The 22,584-nt window shown below is 51.4% G+C and overlaps 1 protein-coding gene across 15 annotated transcripts in view; it reads right to left on the bottom strand.

Annotated features, from left to right (window-relative positions):
• The window catches only part of AK8 (adenylate kinase 8), a 157,633-nt gene that overhangs the window by 120,466 nt on the left and 14,583 nt on the right, over nucleotides 1–22,584 (bottom strand). For 11 of the 15 annotated variants that reach the window (XR_012424208.1, XM_065529952.2, XM_045374024.2 and 8 more), the window contains one exon: nucleotides 12,590–12,658. The exons of 2 other annotated variants lie outside the window; for them this stretch is intronic. Coding sequence is in view for 10 of the 13 variants with exons in the window: in XM_065529952.2 (XP_065386024.1) it covers nucleotides 12,590–12,658 (69 nt within the window). In the remaining 3 variants the exon portion in view is untranslated. Of the gene's footprint in view, nucleotides 1–11,245; nucleotides 12,659–22,584 lie in introns of all 15 variants that reach the window. 2 more of the 15 variants (XM_074016157.1, XM_074016158.1) reach the window with 1 other exon arrangement.

Raw genomic sequence — 22,584 nt, 5'->3', positions numbered from 1 at the left:
TGATTTTTTTTCCTCAGGCACTACACTGAAAAGTCTGCTCAGTCTCATCCACCCAGGTGTGGGGATGTAATAGAACTCACTTGAGTTGTGGTTTCAAAAGTGTACCAAAGGTCAGGCGCGGTGGCTCACGCCTGTAATCCCAGGAATCTGGGTGGCTGAGGCAGGTGGATCACCTGAGGTCAGGAGATTGAGACCAGCCTAGTCAACATGGTGAAACCCCGTCTCTACTAAAAATACAAAAATTAGCCAGTTGTGGTGGCACACACCTGCAATCCCAGCTACTTGGGAGGCTGAGGTGGGAGAATCACTTGAACCCAGGAGGTGGAGTTTGCAGTGAGCCGAAATACCTCCAAAAAAAAAGTACACTGTGATGTTGCTGGTAGATCATAAACCCATCCAGAAAGTGTCCAGGACTGTTGTCTAACACAAAGCCAGGTATGAAGAAGCAGTGGACTTCTACTCATAAGGGATCCTCAAATGGCCTTCACCCAGGTCATCCGGCATGTAAAAAGCATCTTAACTCCAAGTCGACCTCCGGGCCTGGCACGGTGCTAACCGCTATGCTTGGATCGTCTCATTTAATCAGAGACAGCAAGACAGCTGTTACTTCAGGACATGCGCCACAGCACCTAAGGCCATGCTGCTTGTCTATGAATTACAGGGCACTCTACGCAGAAAAGCACTGCGGCCCGAGCAGGCTATCCACACCAGTCCCTGTCTGAGTGTCCCTCACTGCTGTCTGCCAGCCCAGATATTTGAGGGACGGCTCAGGTCAGCAGATATGAACACGAGCCACGTGTGCAGCCCATAAAAATCACATTCCCGGTGCGGGAAGGCCTCTGCCTTTTGATGAATAATAAAATTCTCCAAACATGACGAGCCGTCATAATTGGGCACAAGTCTTTCCTTTGCCCCTGCAGCAGCGTGGGGGTGGCATCCGTACACGAAAACATTTCTTCTTTTATTTGCCAGATATTTTCCAGTCTGTGATATTCCAAATGTCTGCTGCTGGTGACATACCTTTGTCATAAGGCCTGGCACAAGCTTGCCGAGTCCAGCTGAAGCCTGACCTGCCAGTCAGGTAGCCAGGAGCCTCTGCATGGTGGCCTGTAAAATGCCACACTGACCCGGCCTGTGGGACATCAACCAAATTCCTTCATCCATCTGGGCCTCAGTTTCCCTTTTTATAAGAGGTTTTGGTGGGATGATTTCTGTAGATGGCTTTTCAAAAGACATTGGTGAGACAGACTGGGATTCATCCGCCAGGCGTGATCACTTTTATGTTACACATTTATTTAATGTTTTAAAATCAAGTACCCTGGTGCTTGATTCTTGTTACAGTTGATTGGAGGAATAAAGGAGGAGGAGACAGGAAAATCTCCTGGCATAGGAGATCAGCTTGGAAGACTTGTCCTCAAAAACTTGAACCCGGGGTCCCATGGGGGCACCTCTAGCCTTAGGGTGCAGCGCTTGAACTTTCTTAAGGTGCAGGAGTCCAAGGCCAAACGGGAAACTTGAAAGCATTAATGATGGAAATAATTTTAGAATACAAGGAAGAAGTTGCTAAACGGATCCAAAATTCACAGAAAACAAAGCTAGCACACTGGCCAAAACAATCTCCCCAGAGAAGCCTGAAGACAGATGTGTTCCTGGTGTTGAAACCATTATTAGGACATTCGGACATGACTGGATAGGGCTGTTGGATTTTAAACACCTTTCCCTCCTTGGGCCACAAGCATGTTGGGATAGGAATTCACTGCCATGGTGGTGCAGAACTGGGGAATTCTCCAAATGGCATTCATTGATTCACTGATTGACTTGTTGATTGACTAAATGATTGATTGATTCTTTCATTCATTCATCTTATAAGTATTTACCCAGCATGGAGTCTGTGCCAGGTACCATACGAAAGATCTTGCATTTCTAACTATGACAGTGCAGAGTTGGAGAGCAGAATGCTGTGAGCACGTGTAACAGGCAGGTCGGCCTCATGTGGGGCTGGACAAGGTTAGGGGAGGCCTCCCTGAAGAAATGACTTGAAGCTAAGGCTGAGGAACGAGAGCAGTTTTCTAGCTAAGGGGTGAGGTTAAGAGCACTGTGTATTCCTTTTCTATTGCTGCATAACAATCTTAGCGACTTTAGACAATACAATTATTATCACATGGTTTCCAAGGGGCAGGAGTCTAAGCACAGCTCAGCTGGGTCATCTATTCAGTCTGCAGTCAAGGTGTTGACTGGGCTGTGTTCTCATCTGGAGGCTTGACTAAGGGAGAACCCTCTTCCCAGCTCATCTGGATTGTCGACAGGATCCATTTCCCTGCTGCTGTATGACTAAGGGCTCTGGTTTCTTGCTTGCTGGGAGCTGGAGGCCCCTGCAGTTCCTAGAGACCAGTCATGTGGGCTTCTCCAACATGGCTGCATACTTCATCATGCCAGCAAGGAGGATCTCTCTCTGGTCTGCTAAAGCACATTCTTACATAAAGTAATGTAGCACAGGAGTGACATCCCCTCACCTTTGCCATATTCAGCTGGTCCTGCTCCCACTCAAGGGGAGGGGATTACATAGGCATGGACACAAGGGGGTGGGAAATCATTGAGAGCTGCTTAGTGATATAGTTTGGATATGTGTTCCCACCCAAATCTCATATTAAAATGTAATCTCCATTGTTAGATGTGGAGCCTGGTGGGAAGTGTTTGGATCATGGGGGCACCAAACCAAACTCATGGTTTGGTGCTGTCTTCACAATAGTGAGTTCTCACGAGATCTGGTTGCTTAAAAGTGTGTGGCGCCTCCCCCTCCCACTCTCTCTCTCTTGCTCCTGCTCTGGCCACGTGATGTGCCTGCTCCCCCTACAACTTCTGCCATGATGGGAAACTTCCTAAGGCCTCCCCAAAGCTGAGCAGATGCCAGCACAATGCTTCCCACACAGCCTGCGGAATCGTGAGCCAATTAAACCTCTTTTCTTTATAAATTACTCAGTCTCAGGTATTTCTTTATGGCATTGCAAGAATGCATATGGCCTAATGCAATTAGGGTCTGCCAGCTGCACACAAAGGCCTGAGCAGGGTGGGTGCAGGTTGAGCTGGGGAAAGGTGGCGAGTACTGAACGGGTATATGAGAGAAGTACAGGGATAAACCTGAGCCACAGGAAGGCCCAGGACACACAGGGCTCCCGGAAGCAGTGGAGGGTCACAACCACATTTATTTTAAAATAACAAATGTTTCTCTATGTTTAAAACCATCCTCAGAAGGGTGCACTTTCAAGAAAGTGTGAACATCAGTTGCCTCCAGGGAAGGAAACTGGGTGGCTAAGGAACAGGAGTGACGGGGGACTTTGGTGCCTTTGGAACCATAGGAATGAATATATCGTGGTTATGAAATAAATTCATTCATTCTTTAAAAAGCCATCCTTCCAGCAGCAATGTGAAGAAAGGATTGGGAAGAAACCAGGGTAGCTGCGGGGAGATGGATCAGGTTCCAAATAAAGGAAAGGGATTCTTAGCAATTTAAATAAAATGGAGCACCAGTGGTGACTACGGGCAAGGTAAAATTTAGAATCTCTTTGGTACTGAGCCTTTCCCTCCAAGTTTCCAGAATTTACTGCCTTATGTCTTGCCTTTTCTTTGCCCTACAGGGGTAGTCTGAAGATTTGGGCACATTCTCTTGATTGTCCCTAACAATGGCTAATGGGTATCCAACAGGTAGAGCCAACAACGCCTTTTGATTGTTCCAATACAGAGTGCTAATTTTTCTTTCTCTAATGCATTTGATGGTCACTTCAAAAAAAAAATTCTTCAAAGAGATTGCATTAGACCAAAAAAGAAAAAAAAAAAGAAAAAGAAACCACTCCCCTGCATTAATACAGAATCCTGATGGGTTATGATTGCGTTATTTTTCCCTGAACACTATTCCCTGCATTCTTTTTGTGCTCTAAATTACCAATTCTAGTCCCTGTGTAGCTAAATAATAATAATTACCATATAAATGAATATGCATATGTGTCATTTTTCTCCCTAAAAGCAAGAAAGCCTGTTTATTTTGGATGAGGGTTTGTTTTGTTTTTGCACAACCAAAGCACATAATTAGAAGCCTAACCTCTTACTCTTGAAATCCTGTCTCCAGCGGGAAGAGATGAAAAGGCACTGGATGCCCCTTGAAGGTTAGAAGAAAGTTTAAAACAAATTGAAGGAGATATTTCTTTACTTTGCAGGTAACAACAGCGTGGACATGATCAGAATCACAGAACTATAAGGCTAGAAGGGATTTCCATGCTCAGGTCCAACCCCATGATTGTATAGATGGGAAAACTGTGGCCTAAGGAAGTGAAGCTCTCACCAAAATAACACTCACTGCCTTTTTGAGATGCAACCTTTGAAACAAGAACAGAGTGGCCAATAGTACAACAAATTGAGTGTTTGCATCTCAGTTCTGAGACTTAACTGTGGGATGTTCAGCAAGATACACAACCTCTTCAGGGCCTGGATTCTGCATCTGTGAAATAGGGTAGCCAATAGCGCCACCTCCGCAGGGCTACTGTAAGGACTCCACAGCACACAGTCCTGCTGCCGATGCTACACTCCCAGTCAAGGGGAGTCACCCAGAATATAATTGCAGCCTCTTGCATAGTGCAAGGTGTGCCTGAAATGTCACGTAGCAGATAACATGCCAAACCAGGTGTGTAGACGACAGCTACCACCATCATCAAAATAATCACAATAATAACACACATTATAAATACTCATATAGTCAATATATTATTTACAATACAATATAATCACATGTAGTGTAATGCAACTAATAACGATGTCAATAATTGAGATTTTAATTTATAATATTAACAACAGATATCATCTGGTGACTTGGGATGCATGGTCCCGTACTCTGTCCACACTGCAGGTGCACTATGCAAACAGGTTATGCAGACCAAGCTTTTAAATAAGCTCAGGAAGAATTCACAGAATTTGAATGCGCATTTGAAAGACTATTCTAGGCCGGGTGCAGTGGCTCACGCCTGTAATCCCAGCACTTTGGGAGGCCGAGGCAAGGGGATCACTTGGAAGTCAGGAGTTCGAGACCAGCCTGACCAACGGCATGAAACCCCATCTCTACTAAAAATATAAAAATTACCCAGTGTGGTGGCAGACGCCTGTAATCGCAGCTACTCAGGAGGCTGAGGCAGGAGAATTGCTTGAACCTGGGAGGCGGAGGTTGCAGTGAGCCAAGATCATGCCACTGCACTCCAGCCTGGGCAACAGAATGAGACTCTGTCTCAAAAAAAACAAAACAAAAAAAGGCTATTCTAGATCACTGAGGGCAGGTTTGGGATATCCAGTTGCAATCATAGAGAGAATCACCATATCTTCCCCAGAAACTATCACTCAGTGAGGTAGAGATTTTTTAAAAAATCACGGAAACAAACCTGTCCAGGCCAGCTGGATCCTGTGTGAAAACTGTGCAGCCTTGTTAGATTCTGGAACGAGGGAAGAAGCGCAGTGCGACTTCAAGGGGGTGTACGTAGCCAGTGGGACACACAGACAATTGTTGGCAGTCCACCATGAGGCCCTGCATCTCTGGATTCTAGATTTCCACCTAGAATCCAGAATGCTTACCCACCAGAAGCATTTCCATTGGAATGCTGTAACTGGCAAAAATTACTTACACGAAATAGTACTGCTCCGTATGTTTTGAGGTTGGAAAGGAGAGAGACTTCAAGAGTTGCTCGGTGGTATCCAGACACCCACCGTGGGCCTTCTGCAGTGGTTGTGTGGGGTGGATGGGGCAGAGGGGCCCACAGATGCCTTGGCCCCATGCCAAGCCTCTCTTCCCGCTATGAAGTTCAGATCCACCTCTAGCTGATGTAACACCTTTGCTTGTTTATCTGGTTCACACTGTCTGTCTCTCCATGACTAGAACTTCTGTTTCTTAAGAGCAGACGTTTAACTTTCTTATTCACTGCTTTGGCCCCTGTGCTTAGCAAAGTGATTTGTTGCATAAGAGAATAGATGAATGAATGAATGAATGAATGAATGAGTACTTTTAGGAAACACTGGCTGGGGAGCCGGGTAGGCCAACAAACCATGACAAGGCTTTTGGTCATGACTCCAGTTGAGGAACACATCAGGTGGCATGGGGACACATGGGGGCCTGTGAATGGCACAAAACATGACAGGGAGTAGGTAGGCTTTGCCCAGCCTTTGAGCTTCTGTCCTGGGCTGCACGGCACAGCCCTGGAGCCCCCGGGTCACAGCGCTGGTCCTGTGTACCACATGCCTGGTCCACCCTGGCCAGCCCTGCTGCTTCCCACTGTGTGGCTCTGGGCGTGCCTCAGGCCCTGCAGCTATAAAATGGGCACAATAATAGTAACATTGACCATGTAGGGTCCCATGAAGCTGGAGAAGCTGCTGGGTACCTGATGCCAGGCTCAGACGCATGCTTAGTTCAGGTCTCTAGCTTCTCCTGGGGTGAGATGGAGAGCTGGAGCAGCGGCTCTGGGCCTGTCCTGCTCTCCTGCCTGCCTGGACCCCAGAGACTTCTGCCTTCCAGTGGTCAGCAGGCCAGCTCCCGGCTTCCGCTGCACCAAGGCAGCTGGTTGAAGCAAACACTCTTGACCAGGAGAGAGGGCCGGGGGAAGAGTGGCCCGGACACAGCAGTTCCTGCTCGAGTTCCTGGGTCACAGGTGGTTTGGGGATCATAGCATCCTCAAAGGAAATCTGAAAAGGGAAAGGCGGGTCTTCCACCACCAGGCACAGGGAAGTCCTGCTGCCTTTGCTGACTGAGACAGACTGTGGCGCCATCTCCACTGGGCCTTTCGTTTGCCAAGGGTGGTGATGGTGGCTCATGAGTAGGCCACAGTTTTTAGGTGCATGTTATTCCTGAGGATAGGAACTACACAATTTCTCCCTTCCTGTGTGCTTAGAACGAATGCTCATCACACTGAGAGTCCTGGTTCCAGGAACTCTTGGCATATTGAATTTGAAACACCGCCTGATGGCTAAGACCGTATCCAGCTGTGCTTTCATAGACAGCCCCCACCCCTGCTGAGGGTGTCCAGTCCTGGGCAACTTAAGCCAAAGAAGTACCACCTCCCTATATTTGACCAAATTTGATGAGTAGCTATCATGATGAAAAAGAGAAAACGGCTTAGCCTTAAAGATCAAAGAGAGCCAGGCACGGTGGCTCATGCCTATAATCCCAGCATTTCAGGAGGCCAAGACATGTGGATCACTTGAGCCCAGGAGTTTGAGACCAGCCTGGGCAACATGGTGAGACCCTGTCGCTACAAAAAATATAAAAATTAGCCAGGCAAGGTGGTGCACGCCTGTGGCCCCAGCTCCTCAGGAAGCTGAGGCAGAAAACTGCTTCAGCCCAGTTTAAGATCAGCCTGGGCAACACTGGGAGACCAGGTCTCACAAAAAATAAAAATGAAAAATAGACGGGCATAGTGGCACGTGCCTGTAGTCCCAGCTACTCAGGAAGCTGAGGTGGGAGGATCGCTTGAGCCCAGGAGGTTGAGGCTGCAGCGAGCCATGACTGTGCCATTGCACTCCAGCCTGGGTGACAGAGCAACACCCTGTTTCAAAAAAAAAAAAAAAAAAAAAAAAGACTGAAAAGAAAGGAAGACTCCCTTGAATGCTTCCAGCCTGGTGATCTGCTATGCAAGAATCTAATCCAACTTGGCAAATGCATAAGAAAAAATGGAGTAAGGCACACAGCATTTTGTATGGGAAAATGCTGGCCCATTTCCAGTCACTCGGGCCATCTTTCCCTCCCCTTTAATTCTCTGCCAAAAGATTGTTCGGCATGTCCTAGAGAAAAGAGGTGGGAAACCTTAAACATAGTGACCGACCGATGGGTCAGTTTTAGGAAAAGTTCCCGTGAGGTTGGTTGGACACTCTGAGTGAAGAGTGTGAAGATGGGGTAAAGGGCTGGGTTTTCTGGTCCCTGCCTCACTTCTGGCTGCCATTCCCTCCAGCCTAAGACGGCCCCTCCACAGTCCACTCCAGTCCCCTTCACTAGAGACTTCAGGAATAACTTGACTCTCCTGGCCATGGTTTGTCCATCACAACCCTTCTCACCATCTGCCTTGCCTTGGTCATGTTTGACTCTGTCTCCAATTGCAAATGGTGAGCCCAAGGCAGGCAACATCATCTTGCTAGAAGTCGGGGGGCTGAGGAGGAGGGTCTCGGGTGTGGGGAAGGGTCCTAGCAGTGAAAACAACTCAGGGCCTGCAGGGGGCACGCAACTGGAGACGCAGAATCAAGCCATGGAGCTTGGAAGTCGGGTGACTGGGAGGGAACTTAGTGAAAATGAAAGTCTGTGGTGAAGCTGGCCTTTCTTCTAACACTCCTGGAAGGTGGAAGTTTGCCGTTTTTTTTTTTTTTTTTCTTTTTTGAGATGGAGTCTTGCTCTGTCGCCCAGGCTGGAGTGCAGTAGCGCGATCTTGGCTCACTGGAACATCTGCCTCCCAGGTTCAAGCGATTCTCCTACCTCAGCCTCCCGAGTAGCTGGGACTACAGGCACGTGCCACCGTGCCTGGCTAGTTTTTTTATATTTTTTGTAGGGACGAGGTTTCACCGTGTTAGCCAGGATGGTCTCAATCTCCTGACCTCATGATCTGCCTGTCTCAGCCTCCCAAAGTGCTGGGATTACAGGTGTGAGCCACTGCGCCCGGCTGGAAGTTTGCTTTCTATGGAGAGCTCAAGAGAAAGGACAGAAATGTTTCTGTGATCGATGTGAAAGTGTTACTTAGAACAGGGGTTGGCAAGCTACAGCCCCCGGGCCAAATCTGGCCTGCTGCCTGCTTCTAAGATAAAAGTCTTTCTAGAGCACAGCCATGTCCTTTCGTGTCTGTGTTGTGTGCGGCTGCCTTTGTATTACATCAGAGCTGGTCGTTGTGATAGAGGCCGTATAGCCTGCAAAGCCTCGACGAGTGTCTCTCCAGCCTTGTCAGAAAACATGTGTCCACCCCCAATTTAGAACAGCCTCTGGGCTCTGGATATCTGCCTACACCTGGGCAGAAGACCGTCCACTCACAGTGAACAATTTGAGGTCAGATGTAAACACACTGTTCAGAGTCAGCGTTGCAGCCCGGCCTGCAGCGTGTTTGTGATGTAGATCCCATGGCTGAGGGCCATGCAGGACAAGCTCATGAGAACTGCTACTCCAACACCAGCATGCTGGAAAGATTCCTGGGTACTGCTTCAGATTTGGGGCTTCCCAATCAATACATATATTTTTTGAGACAGGGTCTTGCTCTGTCACTTAGGCTGGAGTGCCGTGATGCATGTTGGCTCACTGCAACCTCCTCCTCCCAAGCTCAAGCGATTCTCCTGCCTCAGCCTCCCAAGTAGCTGGGATTACCACTGCATGCCACCATGCCCATCAAATTTTTTGTGTGTTTAGTAGAGACAGGGTTTCACTATGTTGGCCAGGCTGGTCTTGAACTCCTGGGCTTAAGCGATCCTCCTGCCTCAGCCTCCCAAAGTGCTGGGATTACAGGCATGAACCACTGCATTCAACCCTAATACTTTCTTTTTTTTTTTTTGAGACAGGGTCTCACTCTGTCGCCCAGGCTGGAGCACAGTGGCATGATGTCAGCTCACTGCAACCTCCACCTCCTGGGTTAAAGCGATTCTCCCACCTCAGCCTCCCAAGTAAATGGGATTACAGGTGTGTGCCACCATGCCCAGCTAATTTTTTTTAATTTATTTTTTATTTATTTTTTTGAGACAGAGTCTTGCTCTGTCACCCAGGCTGGACTACAATGGTGCCATCTTGGCTCACTGCAACCTCTGCCTCCTGGGTTCAAGCGATTGTCCCTGCCTCAGCCTCTCAAGTAGCTGGGATTACAGGTGCCCACCACCATGCCCAGCTAATTTTTGTATTTTTAGTAGAGACAGAGTTTCGCCATGTTGGCCAGGCTGGTCTGGAACTCCTGACCTCAGGTGATCCGCCCGCCTCAGCCTCCCAAAGTACTGGGACTACAGGCACGGGCCACCACGCCCAGCCAATTTTTTGTATTTTTAGTAGAGACGGGGTTTTGCCATGTTGGCCAGGCTGGTCTAGAACTCCTGGCCTCAAGCAATCCTCCTGCCTTGGCCTCCCAAAGTGCTGGGATTACAGGCGTGAGCCACCACGCCCGGCCTGGCCCTAATACATTTTCAAGTGAGAGACAGATGGAGAGAGAGAGAGAGTCTGTATGTGCATATATATATATTTTAAAAGGACACAATTTCCGATTCTGGGAGACATGAAATGCGCGCCCCCCCCCCTTGTCACCCCCAGTGAAAGTAGCTGTAATACATGCATAAAACACACGGGGCAGCTATTCAAGGACTCAGAAAGTTATCCAGTAGTAGGCAAGTTGGGGGAAAAGACTAGAATCCCAAATACCACCAAACCAGTATCTCCTGGCCTAGTCTTAAGGCAACCTGAAGGCTGAAGGTGGGCAGCAGATGGGAGAAGAGTGAGCTGGGAGGGGAGTGGGAAAAGGGAGTGGGGGTGCCTCTGTGGGGTTTTTCTTTCCTCTGTTATCTCACACTCCTGCCTCCAGGCAGTCCTGCGTTGGCCGTGGTGGCACGGCTGTGTCAAAGGGGCCTGCAGGTACCTGAAACACTGAAAGAGGGGACCCTTCTCCAGTCCCAAGAGAACAGGGCAAAGCCCGGTCAATCCTTCCTCTCTTGTCCTCCCACCACTTGACCCTGGTCATGGGTGCAGTCTCAGGAAGTGAGTGGCAGAGCAGGATAAAGAAAACCTCAGTTTCCTGGCCAAAATACCAAAAAGAGGAGCACCGGGGAACTAGGAATTACTGGGAGATGCCAGAGAGGGGAGCTCAGGGAAGTAACTAAACACAGCATTTGATGAGATCAAAGGCTCACCCCCAAGCTGTGCGCGTGTGGGCCTGACCCTAAACGGCATTTCAGAGACACTGAGACGTGAACTGTGGCCAGCTCACCGCCAAGTCCCCAGGTGCCCCGGGGTGATATGCGCGCAGCACAGAGCTGCACGGTCAGTCACTGCACGGCACTGCAAAGGGGCTGAACACAGGACTGACAGGGAAACCACACCCTGAGAAGCCTGGTGGGAACGCGCAACCTGAACCCAACTGAATCAGTCATCTCCTTAGGCAAAAAAATGACATTTGCCATAGGATTTAAACAAGACCCAGAGCCTCCTAACAATATTTAAAATGTCCAAGATACAAAAGTACTTAGCGCAGGGAGAACCAGGAACATCTCTACTCACATGAGAGCAGATACAGATGTCACCACCACATAACTCAGATGTTGGAATTAGCGGATGAAGACTCAAAAGCGGCTATTACAAGAAAGTTCCAACTGGTAAACACATGGAAAGGTAGAGTCTCAGCAAAGACACAGAAGGCAGAAAGAATCGACGCAATAAAAAATTCACAGGACAAGCTCAATAGTGGAATAAAAAAATAAAGGGAAGATTCAGTGACCCTGACAATAGTTCAATACAAATTATCACATCTGATTGACAGAGAGTAAAAACAACAGGGGCTGGGCATGGTGGCTCATGGCTGTAATCTCAGCACTTTGGGAGGCCGAGGCGGGCGGATCACTTCAGGTCAGGAATTCCAGACCAGCCTGGCCAACATGGTGAAATCCTGTCTCTATTAAAAATATAAAACTTAGGCCAGGCGCGGTGGCTCACGCCAGTAATCCCAGCACTTTGGGAGGTCGAGGAGGGCGGATCACGAGGTCAGGAGATCAAGACCATCCTGGCTAACACAGTGAAACCTCATCTCTACTAAAAAATACAAAAAATTAGCAGGCGATGGTGGCACAGGCCTGTGATCCTAGCTACTCAGGAGGATGAGGCAGGAGAATAGCTTGAACCTGGGAAGCGGAGGTTGCAGTGAGCTGAGATCGCGCCACTGCATTCCAGCCTGGGTGACAGAGTGAGACCCTGTCTCAAACATACATATGTACATACATACAATAAAATAAAATAAAAAGAGAGAAGTAATGACGCGACCCAATAGGGTTCCTGTGAGGACACACGAGTCGGTGTGCAAAGCACTTTTGTGGCGCCCATCACTGCCCAGTAGACGGGTGCTATGCTGCTGTCCTCCTGAGCCCTCCCCTGCCCTCTCCACTCTCCTCGTGCCCCGGGAGGCCAGCCTCAGTGTATTGCTCACCTGGATTCCTACCCTTTGGCTTCACTGGGTCTGGCAGGAGATCAAAGGATGGGAGGTAAGAGTCTGGGGTACCCCTAATTCTGTCTCCTGCTGATGCCAGTCCCTGGCAACTCGCCATCACTCGCCGATTGCCTTACCCTCCCACACTTCTGCGACTGTCCTGTCATTAAATGCTTTCCTGTGACCCCTCTGGGCGGGCTGGCTATTTCCTATGGGAACCTTGACCGATACAACGAATTCCACGCTCTTCCTTTTCCTTTGACAAAAGCAAAATCCATGTCTGTAGACTGACCTTCACGGAGCTCCCATTTGCCTGCCTTACCTTCTCTCATGCCTCTGGTCATCTCTGGTCTTGGAGATGACCACACGCCCTTCACCCTCCCCTTTATCTTGGCACTGAAGACCCCAGCTCACTGGAGTCCTACCCGCTTGACGCAATCCTCTTCAGCCAGGCGTTCCTGAATCAGTTGGACGAGCAGCGCGCTGGGAATTGTCTGAAGGAAAAAGGACACACAGAATGATGGCCCGAACCTGCATCCTGCAGCTCAGGACACAGACCAGCACACACCCCTCACCAACGCCCTGGCCTCGGGAAAGCTCTGGCCACCATCGGGCCCCGCCCTTCCTCCATCCACCGCACCCCCTTCCTTGAACTGTCTTCTACCCCCAGCATCTCTGAGGACCTCCCTCACATGTGTACTCACCTTATCCTGTGCCCAAGCCCCAACATGCCCTCGCCCACCTCCACCTGAATAACTCCTGGGCTCCCTCAGAGCCTCCGCCCCAACTGCCAGCCTGCAGGAAGCCCTGCCAGATCCTCCCAGGCCAGGCTGGTGCTACTTCCCGTGCTCCATCATCCTGGATGGAGAACTCTGTCACTGCACTAACCACCACACATTCTAATGGCCCGCCCGTGTGGCTGTGTCCCCAGTAAGTTGTAAAGCTCTTCGAGGAAAGGGACACTGTCCTACTGACTCTGGACCCCAGACAGTGGCAGGTGGGAGGGGATTGGCTCCAAGACCCAGCAGAGGCGAGTGTGTCCATCTCTTCCCAAGTCCAGGTCAGTGACCTCATGTTGGTAACAAAATTGGCCACGGTGGGAGTGTCTACACCACAGAAATGGCAAAGGCTACGTACAATAAGGACTCCCCGCCCTACCCCAGTGCTGGTTGTTAAATGTTGACCAGCAGACCACCACCCCAGCACCAAAGGGTATCAAGGATATAGGAAGCCCTGTCGGCCATAATGAAACTTCAAATTCCTTGATTCATTCAACAAGTAGCAGTCACGACGGCTAGCGTGTGTTAAGCGTATGCTATGTGCCAGGCCCTGGGCCAAGCACTCCATCCTCCGCACTGTGTAACAACTCTGTGCCATCTGTACCACTGTCACCCTTTTCACAGAGGAGGAAGCTGAGCCTCAGAGAGGTGAAGCCACTTCTCTAGGGTTACACCGCCAGGGAGCAGAAGGCAGGGCTTGAACTCACGCCAGTCTACCCAGAGCCAGGCATGGGAGTGACAGACAAGCCCAGATGGGTGAGCGAAGGGAGGAGGCTGGAGGCTGCCTTCCTTCTGCCTTCTCTCTTCCGAACTTTCTGACCAGCATCCATACTCCACTTTTTATAATCAAGTCTGATCTAACTTACAAAGCCTCAAACGCCCCAGGGCCAATGCCCCTGGAAAACCCACTCCCAAGAGTCCCCTTGCCCTGGGGTCACTGAGAGCTGGGAGTTCTTCCCAGTCCCCCAAACATTCTGCCATGGGAGACTCCCAGGCCAGCCCCAAACCACACATCTCAACATCAGGGCAGAACCAGCCTCCCAGGAATGGCAAGGAGGGGCTTCTGTCTGGGGCTGGCCATAGCCCTTGGCCACAGCTGGCTGCCCAGGTGTGCAGTTGGGTTCACACAAAAGTGCCCAGCTGAGGGGGTGAGGGCAGGGGAAATCCACCTTACACTCCTTTGTCCAAGCGGGAAGGTGCTGACGTGGGGCCAGGCAGCCCAGGTGGATGAGCACCTGTTCCTAATCTCTCAGTGTCCTGGGGCTGGTGGTGACCCTGGCAACATTCCAGTGAGCTAGACAAACATCTAGATCTTTACATTTAGAACCAACATTTGTGAGGGCTCGGGGTGACCACCAGACCCTGCCTTTGGAATGCCATGGCATCTGCCTTGACTGCTGTTGGCGCACTTAAGGGGACAGAGAGCTAGGCCATCACAGAGCCACTCCAGCAGGCTGCGTGAACCCGCTGGGGCCTGCTGACTCGCAAGGGTACTTTCCTAAGGGCTCTGTGCATGGCAGAGCGGGTCCAGGCTTTGCTCTATTATGTCCTGGTGGTGAGGGTGGGGAGAATGGATAGCCCTCAACCATCTCTAACTAGTGAGGTTTGCCATTTTTCTACCCCAAATTTAATATCGTCTGTGCTCAGTGAACTGGCTTAGGTCAGCCCAAACACTGAACAACTGACAGGAAGCACCTGGAGAGACAGCAGCTGGGTGGGGTGGACCGTTCCTGCAGGGGCTCAGTTCCTACACATTCAGATGCTCTCCTGGATTCTCATGAGGCACCCTCCTGCCTGCCTTTTCCTTGGGCTATTTGAATGGGTTCCTGACAAGAGCAGGCTGGACCTGGACATATGAGGGTAAAGGGAGGAGATGTCCTCAGGGACCCAGGCATTCAGGGTAACTGGCTTATGGTAGGAGTGGGAGGTGGGGGGAGGGGAGACAGGCCCTGGAGGGACAGCAGGGAGGGTGGGCATGGGATCCTGATTGGAGGAAGTTAATGACGGCTTCAAGAGGAGAACCGGGTGGAAGTGGGGGGAATCTGGCCCCAGGGAGGTCCTTTGGGGACTCAGCTGCTTGTGGTCTGCACCCTGGCTGCCCACTGAGTGACCTGGATGAGTGGCTTTAATGCTCTAAGCCTCAGTTTCCTCATTTGTAAATGGGCCAAAGATAACATGTTTCAAAGAGTTTCTGTAGCGGTTAAATGAAATGATACATGTGACAAGCGTGGGGCGTTGCTGGCCCTCAGCAAGGGCTCAGCACTGTGGCAATCACTGCCCCCTGAGCACCCTCGATGTCCATCTCTTCCCAAGTCCATGGTCAGTGACCTCATGTTGGTAACAAAATTGGCCACAGTGGGAGTGTTGACACCATAGAAATGGCAGAGGCTACAATAAGGACTCCCCACCCTGCCCCCAGCGCTGGTTGTTAAATATTGACCAGCAGGCCACTGCCCCGGCACCAAATGGTGTCAAGGATATAGGAAGCCCTGCTGACTGATGAACTAATGAAACTTAATTCATTCAACAAGTAGCAATCACAAATCACGTCAGCTAGTGCTTGTTGAGAACATGCTAGTGCCAGGCACTGGGCCAAGCATTCCATTCTTCGCTTTATGTAACAACTCTGTGCCATCTACACTCCACTTACAGTAACACAGGCTCCCAAAGAGGAGTCGCCGTCTTGCCCTTCTGCCTGTATGGTCTGAGTGTGCTCAACTCTATCCTCAGATGCAGAGGAGGGCCCTGACTGGCCCAAGCCAATCCGCATACCCCACTCCTGGCCACTGTGATTGATTGAGAGGCTGCCTGGGACCCAGTCCCAGCCAATGAAAGTCAGGCCCAGGACATCAGTGCAATCATTAGGGGCATGAACCCCTGCTTTCCACCAGATCAGAAGCTGAGAAAACGTAAGAGCAGGAGCTGCAGCAGCCACTTCACGGGCATGATGGGTGTGGAATGGAATGAAATCAGCACAAAGGGAAAGAGAGAAGCCAGACCCAGCCGCAGATTGGCTTTTCCAGGGATGGGGAATGGGAAGAAAAAAGGGCAGATAGTGAGAGAATGAGGGAGAGGCACCTCTGCTGGGAACTGGATGAATGTGTTCGCTTGAAAGTTATGGGGCCACCATGTTTCTACGAGGTAGACAGCCAAAGTCAAGACGGAGAGCAAGAGGGAGACACAGAATGAATGGATGGTGCACAGAGAAAACAGAAGACCACAGAGGCAAGGAGGCGAGCCAGCATCCAGTCCCTGGCTCCAACATCTGCTGACACAGCCCTGTGTCCTTATCCTATCGCCCCCTACACCCACCCTTCTTCTCTAAGCCAGTGGTTCTCAACTTGATTGTGCAACAGAATGCTGGCAAAGCTTCTGGAAACACAAATTGCTGGGCCCCACCCCGGGAGCTCTGATTCGGTAGCTCTGGGATAGAGCTGAGAATGTGCATTTGTAGCACGTTTTCAAGTGACACGGATGCTGCTGGTCAGGGCATCACACCCGGAGAACCACTGGCACAAGCCCACCCACACGGGCCCCAGGGTCTGGGGAAAGCTGCTAGAGAAGGAGGGTGTCCTTCCGCCAGTGCCCGTTTCCCCCAGGTCTCCAGGGGAGCTTCCCCAGGCTGGCAAGGGAGGGGGTGGCAGGAAGCAGCACTGTCCCTTCCCTCTGCATCTCCCCTCCGTCTCATCCTCTCCCCTCCCATCCCCTTTCATCCTTTCCCAGCCCCTCAGGTCCTCTCCCAACCCCAGACACAGCCAGTATCCATCCTGGGGCTGTTTTTCCCAGATTCCTCTGCCCTCCCTGACGACACCCATGCAGGAGGCAGTGTTCAAACAGGAAGCAGAGGAGGGTGCCAACCAGGACACAGGGGGTGCCAGCCAGTCAAAGAGCACCGGCTGAAAGGCGGCCAGTCCCGGTGGGGCACAGCGCCCCCTGCAGCCTGCCCAGCAGGGGATAGGCCGGGGGGTTTGAGCGCAGCTACTCCTGAGCGCCCCCCGCCGCTCCCCGCCACTGTGCTGTCTCCACACCAGCTTTGATGTGTCACGTCAGTAGCAGGGCTTTCAGGAGCTGCTTCTCGAAGCCCTGCCAAACTGTCTTAGCAGGAATCAGCCTCCCTCCTTGCAGAGCGCTGTGATGCTCTCCCACCCCAGCCCCCAAAGCCTGGCGTTTGGGGAGAATCAGGGAGAAGCTGACAGAGTGCAGTGATGCTGCTCCTGGCCACAGAGAAGGCTCAGCCCCCGCTCAGGCCCCTGGCCCCAGGTCTCCCTGCTCAGTGGCACCGCAGCACCCAACTAGCTGCTCCCATGCTGCTTCCATGCACTTAAGGGCAGGACAGGCTGCGTTTGCTGCAATTTGGATTTTTCTCTCTTTCCCTTCCAGCACCCAGTGCAGCTTTGGTGGCTTTCTGGGCCTGGGGGCAGACTGGCTGACCTCCTAGCCCTCCAAGGTGCCGCCCCGCTGTTTTGCGGTTCTGAGGCAGCCAAGTACGCAGGTGCCACCCTGGCTCTGTCCCTGGGGCGCCACCTGACTTCTCCCCAGTGGGCTTTCTCACACTATGATGACATGAGCCTGCATCTCCCTGTCCTACCTCCAGGCCCCACTCTCAGGGACCCTAATGTCCCTGTGTCACCATGGTGAGTGATGTCTGCTCAGAATTTGTGAGCATTTTGAGCTACAGTGTGAGCTTGGGAAGTAAAGCAGGGAGAGGAACAGGTGAGATGCCCTGATCTGACCCCCACACCCCACTTCTCCATAAAGGGGCTTCTCCTGGCAGAGGAGGGAAACCCAGTAGTCGGACTGAGCTCCCCTCAGAACTGACAGAACATCCTTTAAAGACAATTCCCATTCCAAAGTTACCGCTGCTGCTCGGAGCTGTCAGAGCAGGTTAGGAGACAGCAGGAACTGCCTCCTAGAGTCTGGGAGGGGGAGGGTTGGGGGACCAGAGACAAGAGGAGGGAGAGGAGAGGAGAAGAGGCTTCAAAGGAAGAGAGCAGACCTCACAGCGCGGCACCCAGACAGGCGCATGGAAGAAAGTGGCAGCAAAAGAAACCCTGGACTGGACAAAGGCCAGGGAATTTTCAAAGGAGCGACAGAACCTGGTGCTCCGGCTTCCCTGGGCTGCAGTCACCTCCCCTACCCAAAGCCTTCAAAAAAGGCCCGCTCCACGCCGCTGCCTGGAGTGGTTGACTCTGGAAAGGGAGGGAGAGACTGAGGGCGTTCCCACCGTGTCTCAGTTCAGCCTCCAGAAATGAGAGCAGCAAGGCCAGCTGGAGATGGAGTGGCCAGAAGTGAGGGAGACACCCAGCAGGACCCGGAAGCAACATCTGTGGGCTATTTCCCAGAAATCCTCAGAACTATTTGGAGGGGACAATGTTTCTTGTGTGCAGACAGAGGTAGGATGAGGGCTCACGTTGTTTCCTTTCTCTGAGACAGGGTCTCACTCTGTCATCCAGGCTGGAGTGCAGTGGATCCATCATGGCTCACTGCAGTCTCGACCTCCCAGGCTCAGCCTCCTGGGCAGCGGGGACTACAGGCGTCCATGCCTAGCTAAATTTTCTTTTCTTTTTTGTAGAGACAGAGGAAAAAAAAGAAAGGTGGCGATCCTCCCGCCTCAGCCTCCCAAAGTGCTGGGATTATAGGTGTGAGCCACTGCACCCAGCCAGACTTTTTTTTTTTTTAAACAGTAGAAATTTAAGGCTCATAAGTACAGGATCAGCACCTGAGAGTGGCTCCTCAGTGGCCTCCCCTGACTCCCCCCTCTCCTCCCTGCCTCTCCCTGTCCCCCCCACCTCCTCCTCCTCGCCCCGGGTCTTCCTCACCTGAGCCTTTTTGTGGTGTTTATGATGTTGAGTCAGATTGTGGGCTTAGAGATAGGGCCAGAGAAAGCAGATGAAGGAAAAAAGACTTGGCCAAAAAGATGAATTCAATTAATAAATAAGAAGAACGGGAGGCAAAGTGGCCTCGGGCTGGGGTCCCAGGAGCAGCCTTTCAGGGGAACGGGCCTGTGGAGAAGGTGCTAGAGCCACTACTGTGGGAAGAAAGGTGGGGGTTTCTGCAGTATTACTGGAAACCATGTCCCTTTCATGGTGTTCAGTGAGAGGACTCGGGCCATTTTGACATTCATTTCGATGGCTCTCACCATGTCTTTGGGTCCCTGATCCCCTCCAGGAAGAGCTGTGGGGTCAGCATCTAGACAAAATCACTCAGGGGAGCCGGTCACCAGCCAATGACCTTGGCTGGTGTCCAGTGACAGCCAGCATCTTCAGGGCATCAAACGTCTCTTCTGGCCCGGCCTGGACACAGAAGCATCACGTGTCCCTGATGGTCCAGTGAGGGAGGGGCCCGAGCTGGAGAGGGCCCAGAAGCCATAGAATACCGTCTCCTCAGGGAGATTTCTAACCCTGGCTGGGCCCTGTTGGGAATCCTCAGTGAGACTTCTAGGTGTATCATGTGTCCCTATGCGTTTACTAAAAAAGGTTCCTTATCTTTGGGGTGTGGAATAAATGAAGACCACCCAAAGGAGACAAGCCAAGGCTGTTTACTCAGAGCTTGCTGGGGCAAGAGAGTCGGCCAGCATCGTTCACATCTGGCGGATTCGAAGGCAGGGAGAGGACAGGGAGAGTTCTAGAGGAAAAGGGAAGGCTCCAGGCATGCCTGCTGGAGGCTGCTGCTGGGGAGCTGGAGGCGTCTCTCTAGAAGTGGGCATTCCACAGGACTGGACAGGGGAGCACATTTGGCTTTCTCTGGCTGGTCCTAGGTTGGAAGCAGGAACAAAAACTAGAGACACTGACAGTTATTAATGATGCCCTGGCCATTTGGGATAGGTGGCTATAGGGGTGACTTAGTTCAGCTTCCTGGGCTATTGGAGGAGAGAGCAGCCTGGCTTCCTGCAAGCCTGGTGCAGCAGGCAGCTTCCCGGGCGGGCTCCTGCAGGTCATGGTTTGGTCTCCTGGGCGGGCTGCCACAGACTGTAGGGCAGAGTCCTGTGTTTACGGGAGGTCTGGCCATTGTCCACACCGAATATTCAGTCTCAGGAGATCTGGACTAAAACATCCATGGGGAAAGTCAAATGCTGTCTGGGTTTGCTTTAAAATAACCCAGGGCAGGGGGAGCAGGTGGGGGTGCAACCCGAGCCTAGACCGCCATGAGCTGACCTCTGTCGAAGCAGGGGATGGATCCATGGGGGTTCTCAGACTATCCTCACTACTTCTGGATATTTTTATGAGATTTCATAACAAACAGTTAAAAACAAACAAAAATCCCTGGCCACTGTGAACCCCCAGCATCGTGGGGCACCATCCTGGTGGGCTTTGTGACATTGCCCGATTCCAGACCCTTCCATGCCTTGGAACATCACAGTGTGCCCTTTGGGAAGGCTTTGCTTAGTGTAACTGTGGTTATGGCTCCAGGGAATCCCTAAAACTTGCAGCCTATACCCCCTTCCCAGCTCAGAGCCAGTGCCTAGGACTCAGTAGGTCCTCAGGACTAATGTAAATGAATTAGTAAATGAATTGAGTGAAACAAGCCGCCGATTAATTGCTTTACTGAAGGTTCCCCGGCTCCCAGACCCTGGCTTGTGCTTAGTTTTATGGGACCATCAGTCCCCTCACTGGCTGGAAGCTTCTGGGGTAAGGAGAAGAAACTCGTTTTCATCTCTCCCACAGCACTGCAGAATAGCGCTTGGCAAAAAGGCAGTTAGGAAGTATTTTGGAAACCACTGGGAAATGCCTAAGATGGAGATGTCTTGGTTAACAGTGGCAATGTAAGAGAATTCTGCTTAAGACGGCAAAGCCAAGACTAGCAGGAGAAAATCAGATATTTGAAGGCATCATTACCACTCGCAAAAAGAGCCATAAGGACTCCAAATGAGCAGACAATTTAAAGAGGACGTTTAATGAGAGGCCTTGACTGGCAGGCACTGTCTGCAGACAAGGCCACGCATGGCCGAGCCTGCCACGCGCCCACTCGCTCTTCAGAACATTTTACTCCTTGACGAGGCCTGACATCCAGGCCTTTCATCTTCCCTCCACCCGAGTTTCCGTGCCAAGGACCCCAACAAGACACCCTTGAAAGCACTTCAGTGTGGTCTGAAATATGCTGATAATTAGCCAAATGAAACCCAGAAGGAATTTCCTTAAACTCCCTCCTCTCTGTTGAATTTTATAAAGCTACTAAAAACATTTTTATCCTCCAAAAAAGCCTTCCCCCAAAAAGCTTATCTTCTGCAGGAAATGAGATAAGCACTTTCTTTCTCAAATCATGTTCCCAGCCCGAAAGGCTAGTGTCCCCACAAGCTGAAGCCACACAATCCAACTCTTGCAAGACCACAGGGGCGGCTGGAGGACTGAGTCGCCGTGGGGGCGGCCGCCTTGCTGAGGCGGGCTTTCCTTCTCCATCGGACTGCTGTCATAGGCAGACTTGGGGCTGGGGGTCTGTCGAAGTCATACCCCTCTCCCTCTCTCTCTTTTTTTTCTTTTTTTTGTTAACACAGAGTCTCATTCTGTCGCTCAAGCTGGAGGGCAGTGGTATGATCTTGGCTCACTGCAACCTCAGCCTCCTGGGTTTGAGCAATTCTCCCGCCTCAGTCTCCCGGGTAGCTAGGAATATAGGCACCCACCACCATGCCCAGCTAATTTTTTTGTGCTTTTTGTAGACATAGGGTTTCACCATGTTGGCCAGGCTGGTCTCGAACTCCTGACTTCAAGTGATCTGCCACCTCAGCCTCCCAAAGAGCTGGGATCATAGGTGTGAGCCATCGCGCCTGGCCCATACCCCTCATCTCTGAGAACTGCCATCCCCGCCAACCAGGAGTCTTCATGGCCACGTCTGAGCTCTGTGGCCTCACTGAGCCCTCACAGCACACTCCTCAACAGAGCTGACTGTGCCTGGGACACTTGACCAGCTAGCCTGGGCAGATCCCCCTTCCTGAGGATTTGGCTTTGAAGCTGCCTTTGTGGGTGGTCTGAACCGAGGACACAGGAGACAAGAATGGATTGGTGGTCACGAGTAGCTGGGAGCATGACAAGAAAGACAGAAGAGAGGAGGAAGGGTCCCCACCTCAGCCTCCCAAGTAGCGGGGACTACAGGCAGGTGCCACCATGCCCAGTCAGAGGTAATTTTGAAGAAATATTTTGAGTTTCTATTTGTATTAAAGAGAAAAAATGTGATCGAGTCTTATATTTCCTTTTAGATGTTTTTCAAATATCGAGCTGGTGGTCTTTTAGAAACAGAACACCCACACCTCCTGCAATGCTCCCCAACGTGTGTGAGAGGGACAGGGTGAATGGGCACTGCCCGGACCAGAGGGTGGGCTGTGCAGCAGGGTGCCCAGGGCTATGGGAGGGAGACGCCTCTAAGGTACAGGACATGGGGGCTTTCCACTCTGGGGACAGCTGGACAGCTGCCCTTTCAACTGCTGGTGCAGCCCAGCCCGCCATCCCCTGGCGCGGGCCACCGGGTTCAGCACTTGCCTCCATGCCTTCACTCGGCTGAGCCTAAGAAGAAAAGAAGCAAGCCTGGACCATTCCACCAGGCGCTTGGACAAAACAGCCTCCTTCACTCGACTTGCGATCCTTTCCCATTGCAAAAACTCACCTCGGTACCCAGCGGGACGTGGGCCCAGTAAGGAATTATCTTCTTCC

The sequence above is a fragment of the Macaca fascicularis genome, chromosome 15 (assembly GCF_037993035.2).
Source record: "Macaca fascicularis isolate 582-1 chromosome 15, T2T-MFA8v1.1".
In the NCBI taxonomy this organism is placed as follows: domain Eukaryota; kingdom Metazoa; phylum Chordata; class Mammalia; order Primates; family Cercopithecidae; genus Macaca; species Macaca fascicularis.
This window is presented reverse-complemented; position numbering and strand designations above follow the sequence as displayed.